General features: G+C 40.4%; 1 protein-coding gene across 4 annotated transcripts in view; it reads left to right on the top strand.

Annotated features, from left to right (window-relative positions):
• The first annotated feature begins 223 nt into the window (after nucleotides 1-223).
• The window catches only part of pip5k1ca (phosphatidylinositol-4-phosphate 5-kinase, type I, gamma a), a 52615-nt gene continuing 39634 nt past the window's right edge, over nucleotides 224-13204 (top strand). For 3 of the 4 annotated variants that reach the window (XM_065956225.1, XM_065956226.1, XM_065956227.1), the window contains exon 1: nucleotides 226-585. In XM_065956225.1, the coding sequence (XP_065812297.1) occupies nucleotides 453-585 (133 nt within the window). In that variant the 5' untranslated portion in view covers nucleotides 226-452. Of the gene's footprint in view, nucleotides 586-13204 lie in introns of all 4 variants that reach the window. The other variant, XM_065956224.1, reaches the window with a different exon arrangement.

The raw sequence follows: 13204 nt of genomic DNA on the forward strand, positions 1-13204 counted from the left end.
AAAAGTTCTTCTGTTTATAAATGTTCACGTTTTTAAAGCACAAATGAAGTAAAACATTAAAAGAAAAGTGGTGTTGACTCACCAGACTGACTCCGAATCCATGTTCATGTAAGAACCACTCAGACGGCATCAATTGAAGTTGACCTCTGCATGTTATGTGATTCACAGCCTGCAGTTCCTCCGCGTCCTGCAGAGGGAGCCACACTTTCCGGCATAAAAAGCAGGCGGCAGCAGCAGCGGCACAGAAGAAGCAGCAGCAGTAGTCGACCTGAGCGGGGCGGACTGTGCGCCGCCGTCGTGAGGATACATCGCACAGATGAAGGGACTTTTACGGATAACTATCACATATTCTTCCGTTTGATTTCATCGATACCATCACATCCCTCCTTCCTCACTCGGGGCTTGTGCCTTCACCGTGGGTCTTGCCTGTATTTTTTCCTCCGGGAGGCTGAATGGAAGCAGCAGCCGAGGGAGCGGTCGGGCTGTCGGAGGCCAGGGACTGGAGCCCGCTATCTGTGGCCGCAGCATCCGATGATGGGGACACGGTCGTCGGAGTCAGCTACGGGATGGACGCCGCAGACATGGGTAATGTCTCCTCTACCAAACCACATCCTGTGTGTTTGTTTAACTGGCTCACCTTCACATTCATTGACATCCTTCCAAGTCCTTGATCCTTTCTCCCCTGGCCAGAAAGTCCCGACTCATCTCTGCTAGCACGGAATCAGTGAGCTAAAGGCTAGCAGCTAACCTAGCAGCATGTAGAGAAAGGTGAGGTTACCTGCAGGTGAGCAGAACCGGGTCATGATGTTTTATAGGCTGCATTCATTTGGAGGCAGTCGTGACAAGTCGTCTACAACAACAACAACAACAACAAACCAATAAATGTCATGTATAGATATTTTATTGATCTGAACACACATGACAAGAAACATTTGTTACACCCTCATTTATGTATTAACCCCAACAAATTTGTAAAGAAGCCCCTGCAGAGATGCAAATAAAAATGTGACCTATTCGGAGAAAATGCTCATAACCCCTGAGGGTGCAGGAATAAGAATATTATAGCTGCTCCATTATGGCAGAAACAGATCTGAGATCACGATTATTTGCATCACACATGTTCATCGAATTCAAACACTTTAACATCTGAACACTTCAAAAAATAAAATATATAAATAGGCCCGACTGATAGAGATCTCAATGTTGGGGAGGGGGAAAAAATCTGTTACCCATATATCAGCCGATATCTTTCTTAGATCTATGTTCGATCAGTAGAGATAGAAACCTATAACACAGACTGTAAATATTAAAGGACAGGTGATGTCACTCGTCTGTTCCTGCAGGGGGCGCTGGAGTCCCATCGACTGCTGTCTCCATGCTGGAAATGCTGTCTCAGTCTAACTTTCAGTCAACCTAACGACAGGCTGAGAGCTGGAGCTGAGGCGGGTTTTAAACCTCCTGACAAACTGTTACACCACGCCCACCTGTCAATCAGGTCAGCTACACGCCTTATTGTGAATAAATCTTATCCTTCATCAAATCAAAACTGATGAGTCATCAAAACATTCACCCCCCCCCCGTACAGTGTGTCCATCGAGACATGAGCTAATCACACCTATTTGTTTTTTTGAACCAGGCTGTAAACATGTTAATCTCTCTATAGAGAGTCTTTTTAGAATGGGTGTGTATGTGACTTCCTGTGCTTCTGCAGCCAGACTCTGGTGGACACTCGAGGAACTGCAGGATTTTTACACTTGAGCATCGGCTTCATTTTTCAACACCGTAGGTTGCTGCTTGTTATTCCCACATTTATTGTGTCGATCACTCAGTTATCAAACACATGTAGAAAAGATTTATAAAGAAGATGAGATGGTCACTCGACTGGAGAGTAACTGTGCTGTCTCTCAGGGCTGTTTGATTATGTCTAAGTGTGTGTGGTTTAGGAACCCCCTGACCTACAGCATGAGCGGTGGACGTGGTTGCACTTCATGATGGACAGATTGTGTGTTTAGTCACTGCAATGAATATATGGTGAGGTGCAAAGGTTGATCAATAATAATATTGTGCTTTATTGAGACCGGCTTCATGAATGAACAGAATCTTTGATCCGAGTCAAGCAGTCCTGCATGTACGCTGACACACAGGGTTGTGTGGAGATGATTAAGAGGTCACATGATGCATGCAGCAGCTAACATCACATGTTGATGTTTGTGAAAACATGTTCTGGTGTCTGTAACGAGATGTCGGGCTTCTGTCAGTCATGCTGCATTCACTGTTCACATGCTCACTGTACATCACCGTTTGGGGATTCTCGCTGTTAGTAGAGGAACTTGGGCCCCTAAAAGTTGAGAGACCCCTACCCGAGGTAGAACAAAGCACGACCATATTTTTTCATAACTTGAACATGTCTAGTTTATGAAACGGATGGTTGTATGAAAATATTTTACTGCAAAATAACATTTTTTGGATGTTTTATGCAACTTACCAAAAAACGAAAATAGGTCAAATTAGGGCTTCTCCAAAAGGGACAGCTCTAGCCTTATCACATGTATCTCTGGGAATCAGAACCAGAATTTCACTAAATTTGGACAGGCTGTTCACAGATAGTTATTAGTTACAATTATGCAAAGTTTTTATCAATACCTTTTTGAATTTTTCACACTTAAACACGCATGTAGTTTAGGCGGAAATTGAAACAAAAATTCAAAAGGTATGAATATCAAAGTCTGTCATTTTTAAGTAAGGACACCAAACATTAAAATATGTCATTTGTATCTTCTTTAGACTGTTATCTCAACATAAAAGCAAGTTATTTGACTTTTCATATGACCCTATGCTGTCACCAGCCCCTAACAGGAAACTAGTGCAGCCAGGATTTCATGGCGACCTGGTACAATGGGGCCCTATGGATGTGTATGTGGGAGGAGGTGGCCACAAACAATAGATTAAGACTTAACAAGACACAATATAATTGTATTCTTTAATATATATATATATATATATATAAAATTAAACATTTTATAGTTATTCCTAATACACTTTGTCTCATATTTTCTATCTTACATATGATTTATATGATGACACTCAGAGTTAACCCGCTACTTTCAACAATATTGTCACCTATGACATTGTTTCTATTTCATTCTAAAAAATTAAAGCATTGTCTTGACATCAGTTGTGAAATATTAATGAACTAAAAAACAGTATCGATATATATATATATATATATATATATATATAACCTTGAGTTTTTAGATATTAAATATACTTCTTATAGTCTATTCGTATATTGGCCATACAGCCTGTTGTAGGTTTTTTTTATGTATTTTAGTCATATAAAGATGGTGTGTAGTCACCATATCTCCTGCTTTTAAGAAGAACCCTAGTTACTCCAGAGGATACACTGGATGAAGGGATAGTTTTTAGAATACCCTAAGTATGATAAAGTGTTAAAAAAAAGCTACAATAGCTATTTTTGTTGAATGATTTATCAGGCAACCAATGGAGCTGGGATACAAAACAATTCTTATGATGGCGTAAATGTGTGAAAGGTAAATTAGGATAACAATCGTGCAAACATGTTTAAGAAACTTCTTTATACTCTTATTTTACCTCATTATATATAATGACATTTGATTTTAAATGCTAACTACAAAGGATGATTTCCACTTTTAGACAAAATGACTGTGAACCTGAGAGCTTAACACCGTACAACTAAAAAGCTTTGTGTCACACTAAGCATCCCCTGGAGACAAAGTTTGACCTCTTACCTCACAGGAGTTTCAAGAAAACAATTGCTGCAGAAAATAACCATCAACAAAGTCAACCAACCAAACATCACAAACAAATCAAGACATAACAACCAAATCAAGACACCAAAAATAAATCAAGACATCATAACCAAATCAAGACACAATAACTAAATCAAGCCCCCACATCCAAGTCAATACATCACAACCAAATAAAGACACCATAACTACATCAAGACATCACAACCAAATCAGGACATCACAACCAAATCAAGACACATAACCAAATCAAGACATCACCACCAAATCAAGACTCCATAACTACATCAAGACATCACAACCAAATCAAGACATCATAACCAAATCAAGACACAATAACTAAATCAAGACACAATAACTAAATCAAGACACCACAACCAAGTCAATACATCACAACCAAATCAAGACATCAACACCAAATCAAGACACCACAACCAAATCAAAACATCACAACCAAATCAAGACATCACAACTAAATCAAGGCACCATAACCAAATCAAGACATCACAACCAAATCAAGACATCAACACCAAATCAAGACATCACAACCAAGTCAATACATCACAACCAAATAAAGACACCACAACTAAATCAAGACACCATAACCAAATCAAGACACCATAACCAAATCAAGACACAATAACTAAATCAAGCCCCCACATCCAAGTCAATACATCACAACCAAATCAAGACATCACAGCTACATCAAGACATCACAACCAAATCAAGACACCATATCTACATCAAGACACCATAACCAAATCAAGACACCACAACCAAATAAAGACACCATATCTACATCAAGACACCATAACCAAATCAAGACACAATAACTAAATCAAGACATCACAACTAAATCAAGACACCATAACCAAATCAAGACACAATAACCAAATCAAGACACCACAACCAAATAAAGACACCATATCTACATCAAGACACCATAACCAAATCAAGACACAATAACTAAATCAAGACATCACAACTAAATCAAGACACCATAACCAAATCAAGACACCACAACCAAATCAAGACATCACAACCAAATAAAGACACCATATCTACATCAAGACACCATAACCAAATCAAGACACAATAACTAAATCAAGACACCACAACCAAGTCAATACATCACAACCAAATCAAGACATCACAACTAAATCAAGACACCATAACCAAATCAAGACATCACAACCAAATCAAGACATCACAAATAAATCAAGACACCATAACTAAATCAAGACATCACAACCAAATCAAAACATCACAACCAAATCAAGACACCATAACCAAATCAAGACACCACAACCAAATCAAGACACCATATCTACATCAAGACACCATAACCAAATCAAGACACAATAACTAAATCAAGACACCACAACCAAGTCAATACATCACAACCAAATCAAGACATCACAACCAAATCAAGACATCACAACTAAATCAAGACACCATAACCAAATCAAGACACCACAACCAAATCAAGACATCACAACCAAATAAAGACACCATATCTACATCAAGACACCATAACCAAATCAAGACACAATAACTAAATCAAGACACCACAACCAAGTCAATACATCACAACCAAATCAAGACATCACAACTAAATCAAGACACCATAACCAAATCAAGACACCACAACCAAATCAAGACATCACAAATAAATCAAGACACCATAACCAAATCAAGACACCATAACCAAATCAAGACACCACAACCAAATCAAGACATCACAACCAAATAAAGACACCATATCTACATCAAGACACCATAACCAAATCAAGACACCATAACCAAATCAAGACATCACAACCAAATCAAGACAGCACAATCAAGTCAATAAATCAAGACACCACAACCAAATCAAAACATCACAACCAAATCAAGACACCACAACCAAATCAAGTCACAATAACTAAATCAAGACACCACAACGAAATTAATCAAAACACCACAACCAAATCAAAACATCACAACCCAATCAAGACACCATAACTAGATCAAGACATCACAACTAAATCAAGACATTACAACCAAATCAAGACATCACAACTAAATCAAGACACCATAACTAGATCAAGACATCACAAATAAATCAAGACACCACAAATAAATCAAGACATCACAACTAAATCAAGACATCACAACCAAATCAATACATCACAACTAAATCAAGACATCACAACCAAATCAAGACATCACAACAAAATCAAGACACCATAACTACATCAAGACAACACAACCAAATCAAGACACAATAACTAAATCAAGACACCACAACCAAGTCAATAGATCACAAACAAATCAAGACATCACAACTAAATCAAGACTCCATAACCAAATCAAGACACCACAACCAAATCAAGACACAATAACTAAATCCAGATATCACAACTAAATCAAGACACCACAACCAAATTAATGAAGACACCACAACCAAATCAAAACATCACAACTAAATCAAGACACCATAACTAAATCAACCAATCAATCAATCAATCAATTTTTATTTGTATAGCGTCAGCCTCATAACAAGTGTTATCTCGAGACACTTAACAAAAAGCAGGTAAAATACCTTACTGTTTGTCTGTTAACATTATAAAAGAGCAGGTAAAAAGACCTTACTCATTGTTATGTTACAAAAAGCAGGTAAAAGACCTTACTTATTGCTATGTTACAAAGACCCGGCCTATCCATCATGAGCACTTTTAGCAAAGCAGCAAAAGTTACAGTGGTAAGAAAAAACTGCCTCATTAAAAGGCAGAAATCTTCGGCCGGATCCCCAGCTCATGACGAAACAGCCTTCACAGGCCTAGACTGCGGGCCTGTGAAGGGGGTGGGGGGAGGCAAACCGTCCATCAACAATCTGGTGGGGAGGGGGTTGTTCTGGCAGGCCGTTCATCAACAATCCGGTGGGGAGGGGGTGTGGGGTGTGGGTTGTTCTGGCAGGCCGTCAATCCCGGCTAGAAGACGATTCCAGAGGAGAGGAGCCCGATAACTGAAGGCTTTACCTCCCATAGTACACTTAGAGACTTGTAGGTACCACTAGTAGGCCTGCATTCTGGGACCGTAATGTTCTCGAGGGGCAGTACGGCACTAGTAGCCCCTTAAGATAAAATGGTGCCTGGCCATTTAGAGCTTTGTAAGTGAGAAGAAGGATCTTGAATTCTATTCTAGATTGTATAGGGAGCCAGTGCAGAGAAGCCAACACAGGAGTAATGTGGTCCCTTTTCCTAGTTCAAGTCAGTACACAAGCTGCAGCCTTCCGAACTAGTTGAAGAGTCTTTAGAGACTTGCCAGAGCACCCTGACAAAAGAGAGTTACAGTAATCCAATCTGGAGGTAACAAATGCATGAACTAGTTTTTCTGCATCATTTTGCGACAGGATATTCCTGATCTTGGATATATTACGAAGGTGAAAATATGCTGTTCTTGAAACTTGCCTGATGTGAGAGCTAAAGGACATATCTTGATCAAATAGAACTCCTAGATTCCTAACAGTGGTGCTAGATGCCAGGCTGATATCATTAAGGACAGTCAAATCACTAGAAAAAGTCTCTCTGAGGTTTTTAGGGCCTAGCACAATAACTTCAGTCTTGTCTGAGTTAAGTTGCAAAAAATGTCTGGTCATCCAGGTCCTAACGTCCTTAAGGCACGTTTCTAGCTGACATAACTGACTGGTGCCATTGGGCTTTATTGATACATAATCAAGACACCACAACCAAATCAAAACACCACAACCAAATCAAGACATCACAACTAAATCAAGACACCATAACTAGATCAAGAAATCACAACCAAATCAAGACATCACAACTAAATCAAGACACCATAACTAGATCAAGAAATCACAACCAAATCAAGACATCACAACTAAATCAAGACACCATAACTAGATCAAGAAATCACAACTAAATCAAGACATCACAACCAAATCAAGACATCACAACTAAATCAAGACACCATAACTAGATCATCAATAGAAAAGATTGCAGATGGCGAAACCTTACGCAGGCATCAAAATCAATTGTACACCCACTGGCTTTAGTCTGATGAGCATTTAGCGTCTGATCAACATTGCCCTGCCTCCAAAGATAATAGCCCCCTTCGGATTCTCCATTCATATAATCTATTCTAAGAAAAATGACAACATATAACCCAACACACATCTTTTTTGTTTAAATATACATTTAGCTATGTTCTATTGTCTGGATTGCCTGTACATGGTAATGCCTTTTCCTTGCATTTTGATGCATTGGCTGCATGTGGTTATTGTGTCAGTATTGTCTACTTTTTGTTGCCTTGCCTTTATTTTGCTGTATTTGATTGTGTTGAATGTATTTCTACAATTTCTTTAACAGACACTTTTATCCAAAGCAACGTACATCAGAGAGTAAGTAAAACAAAAGCGAGGATCTAGAGAGGAGGAAAACGATGTCAGTAAGTGCAAATGAACAGCTTTAAGTCAGATCGGACACTAATGCTGACAGGCAGTGCACAGAGGCAAAGCACAACATTGACAGCTGTTCTTGGGAGCTCAATCAGTATAGAAACCATCTTAAATTCATGTTTATCAAACAAAAACCATCGTCATTACCATCATCATCAATAATAATTAGGTTATGTTGTCTTGATTTGGTTATGGTGTCTTGATTTGGTTGTGCTGTCTTGATTTGGTTGTGGTGCCTTGATTTGGTTGTGTTGTCTTTGGTTGTGTTGTCTTGATTTGGTTGTGTTGTCTTTGGTTGATGTGCCTTGATTTGGTTGTGTTGTCTTTGGTTGTGTTGTCTTTGGTTGTGGTGTTTTGATTTGGTTGTGTTGTCTTTGGTTGTGTTGTCTTTGGTTGTGTTGTCTTGATTTGGTTGTGTTGTCTTTGGTTGTGTTGTCTTGATTTGGTTGTGTTGTCTTTGGTTATGGTGTCTTGATTTGGTTGTATTGTCTTTGGTTGATGTGCCTTGATTTGGTTGTGTTGTCTTTGGTTGTGGTGTCTTGATTTGGTTATGTTGTCTTGATTTGGTTGTGGTGTCTTTGGTTGTGGTGTCTTAATTTAGTTATGGTGTCTTTGGTTGTTGTTTCTTGATTTGGTTATGTTGTCCTGATTTGGTTGTGTATCTTTGTTTGGTTGGTTGACCTTGTTGATGGTTATTTTCTGCAGCAGTTGTTTTCTTAAAGCTCCTGGGAGGATTGTTTTGGTTGGTTATGGAGCTCACTTAAACTTATACTGATATCGTGAAATGGTTTACCAAAGCAAACAAGACCATGTTGAGATAACAGTCTAAAGAAGATAAAAATGACATATTTTAATGTTTGGTGTCCTTACAGACTTTGATATACATACCTTTTTGAATTTTTGTTTCAATTTCCACCTACACTACATGTGTGTTTAAGTGTGTTTCAAAAAATGAAAATGGTATAGTTACAAACTTTGCTTAATTGTAACTAATATCTATCTGTGAACATCCTGTGCAAATTTAGTGAAATTCTGATTCCCAGAGATGCATGTGATAAGGCTAGAGCTGTCCCTTTTGGAGAAGCCCTAATTTGACCTATTTTAATTTCTTGGTAAGTTGCATAAAACATCCAAAAAATGTTATTTTGCAGTGAAATATTTTTATACAACCATCCGTTTCATTAACTAGACATGTTCAAGTTGAAAAATATGGTTGTGCTTTGTTCTACCTCGGGTAGGGGTATATCAAAAATGAAAGCCTTTTTTGGGGGTTTGTTCCTCTACTATGTCCCTGGGTTAAAAAAAGAGAGTGCTGACTTTGACGAGCCTTGTGTACCGCCACACAGAACCAGCTGACGAATCACAGCGCTGTCTGTGTGATGAGTGTTACTCGACGAGCAGGAGCTGTGACACAGGGCGAGGATGGACGCGGCGTGCCTTTGGCTGCAGATTTTTCCTTTTTCTAGCATGCTCACTGGCACGTGTGTCATGCTGCACCCGGGGTGATTTCACAAGTGGGTTCCTGCTCAGGCGGTGCACCCTCACATGCGATGGAAAACACAGAGCTCAGTGGAGGAGGGTAGGGAGCAGTGCAGAGCGTTAATCAGATGCCTCCTCCCTGCTGAATGTATTCAGGTGAACAGGAAGTAGGCAGTCACATGTTTGAAGAGGAAAAGACACTGGGTGGGAGATCAGCTAAATGTTACGACCATCGCAGCGACAGAGGACCCTGATGTGACCTGCAGTGTGAAACACTTGGGTTGGTTGTAGGGCTGAGGACACCGCTAAACGTTTAAGTTTCTTTTTTTTAACCTGCCAACATCTGGAGCCTCGTTACCCCGTTTCACCTCAGCTTCATTCATCTTTCATCGGCTGCAGGTCGAGTCGGTTTGAAATATTACTGAGAGAAGGCATATGGGCGTCATCCATGCAGCACTGCCCTGATACGCTCGAACACTTTACTTATGTTACAGGAGAAAATGGGATGGGGGGCAGATGGGATAAGAGTCAGGAAGAAGGATAGGGACAAACAGAGGTGGGGGGGGTCTATAGCAGCAGGCCGTCCCCAACAACAATCCAGGTGTTAGTTCACTCATTTATTGGTGTTTCCACCGTCAAAAGTTTGGAATGGTACCAAAAAAAAGGGCGTTCAAGTATGCTGCTCCCTCTTCTTGGAATCAGTGGCAAGATACTTTAAATCTTCGGAAGCTGGTTTCCTTGAATGTTTTTAAGGGTCGTCTTAATGATCTGGAGGCAGAAACATCTGACTGTAGATGTTTGAGCTAACTCGTATTGCTCTTTTTGATCGCTTTGTTGCTGATGACTTATGACAGATTCTGATGAATGGTTCTGTTTGTGATTCCTGTATTTATGTTCATTGTTGTTAAGTGTTTTTTATGTCTGAAACCCTGTAATTGTGCTGCTGCCTGTCTTGGCCAGGACGCTCTTGTAAAAGAGATTTTTAATCTCAATGAGACTTTTCCTGGTTAAATAAAAAAATAAGGGATCTGTACCATCCTACTATTTTGGTACCCTTCTTTGTTGTTCCAAGGGTACCAATCCGACTCTAAAGGGTCCCTTGGTTTACCTGTTCTCCTTCTTTGTTGAACTTAATTAAAAGCGGGCTGCACTGTGTTGGGCTGCTATGATGTCACACTGTTACATAGCTGACGTGGCTATCTCCATCTGGCTTACACTCCACTTACCATATAAAGGGACGGCTGGCTGTGGAAACACAAGCAAGTTCAGAGTTTACCGTACCGAACTGAACCAAATCGGACCGCTTGGTGGAAACAGGGCTTAAGCATATAGCAGCCTAACAAGTACAGAGTGTACCGTCTGTAGCTCACCTCCTGGAGTCAATTCCTCATCAATTCAGCGCTGCTTGGTTATCAAACGTGAGTGATTAATACAGATAAAATACAACAATGAAACAACCATCAATACTTAGAGGTAGAAAAGCTTCCGGAGCTAAAACTAAAGGATGTTGTCATAGTTAATTATGTCATCAACACAACAGATTTATAAAGTCAAGATCTTCCTTTTACTGCTCATATAGTTCTGTGTGAGTCTTCTCTTCTAATAACAGATTTTATGGGTGATGTTAGTTTGTCAGCAGGAGTGGGGGTGGATCACACGGTTCGACGCCCATCCAACATCTGTCAGCAAACGGGTTTGAAGGGATAGCCCATAACAGTCTATACAGAAAAGCTTAGACCCACTTTAAAGGTCCAATCAGTGAAATGTTTCGTGAATAAAATGATAAAGGTATCTTACTATATGATCAGACATTAAAGAAACATGCTATGTTGAAGTGCTGGCTTCTCTGACAACAATGCAGCAGTCAGTATGTCCTCCTTCTAACTTTAGATTCTGCTCCTGAATGCTCTGGATTTGTTTGGACCAGAGAAGGTAGACGCTTTTAAGACACCCCCCCCCCCCACACGGCCGTTTTGGACGCCCCTCGGTTTGTCAGATATGAGAGCAGTTATCAGGTCAACAGGTGTTGCAGCGATGGAAGCGGGCAAGAGAAGTGGTTCAGATAGAAGTGATTGTACCCGACCTAAAAAGCCTCTGCATGTTTCTAATAAGCTCCACGAGCAGAAACGTGCTCAAACTAGGATCAATATTGGAGATGCTTTTGAAAAATGGAGAGAGGTTAGAACACAGAAAGGTTTACAGACCCATGCAGAGCTGGATAAACACTGAAGCTTCAGAGTCCACCACATGGTGACCTGTGTGAGCATCTACTCTAGAGAGGAGGAGGGGGAGAGACAGCTCTCTACAATGTTTAGAATGTAGACTGCAGTACCATTTTAAACACTAGGGGTCAGAGTTACATACTGCTCCTTTAATATTAAACAATATGTTATTTATTGTTCAGTAGAAATTGATGGAAATAATAATGGAGGAATATTCTTGGTTGATTCTCGTTGGCTCTAGAAGTTGATAAAATGAGATGTGTGGCAGACAGACCAAACAAAAATTTTATTCGTTTTATAGTACAGCACATGGAGAGTGTATTAGTGTAGATGTTTTTGACGGAGCATTTAGCCCCTCCTCCTCCTTTTCTGCAGTCGGTCGTAATTTGTCCGTATAGTCTGGTGTCAGCACGGCTGCATTAATCTCACTTATCTTCTCCCCACATACGTACTCCACTCCTCTCACCTCCGACCTTGGCAGCAGCTACAACTCATCTCACCTCCTCCTCGCTCAGAGGTTCCCCTGGCTCAGCTGCTCGTTCGTCACTATCAATCAGACCTCCCCCCTTCTGTGTGTTGTTCTCTGTTCACCGCCTGACAGAATCGCTGACAGAAGCACAAAAGGTGGTCGCCTCCCGCAAAATGTATCTTCCAGATTTGCTTCCACCTTAATTATCTCTCTCTCTCTCTCACTCTCCCTCCATCTCTCTCTCTCTCTCACTCTCTCTCTCTCTCTCTCCCTCTGTGCGTGTCACTTTTATCCAGGTGGCTAATTCTCAGTGCATGTAGGATTTTTGACCTTCTTCCAAGTTATTTGATGTCATACTCTGATGACGCAGTTTAGTGACATGTCACATGGGGGATGTGTGCTGTAGCAGCTATTTTAAAGCGCTGTGTGTGCTGCTGTCTGTCCTCGTGCTCTTCTCTCAGTGATCGCTGCTCTGCATGTTCTTTAGTTTTGTGTTGGGACTGTGCAGCTGTAGGAGGTGAGATGTTTCTCATGACTGCAGTGTCACACCGTCTTGGCGTAACTTCTACCAAGGAAGCATTGGAGTGGTGTCTGCCCGGGGGTCCGGTAATTGCATCACTTCTGGTGTCTGTGTTGGTTTCTTCCGCGCTTTCTGCCACATTTCATTACGTTACATTTATTTACAATAACCACGGGGATACAACCCGTAACATTATGCAGGTCCATAAACTGTAATTCACTGAACTGCTGCAAGATCATGCACGTACTTTTAGAAAATCTCATTTAA

The sequence above is a fragment of the Labrus bergylta genome, chromosome 6 (genome assembly GCF_963930695.1).
Source record: "Labrus bergylta chromosome 6, fLabBer1.1, whole genome shotgun sequence".
Taxonomy (NCBI): Eukaryota; Metazoa; Chordata; class Actinopteri; order Labriformes; family Labridae; genus Labrus; species Labrus bergylta.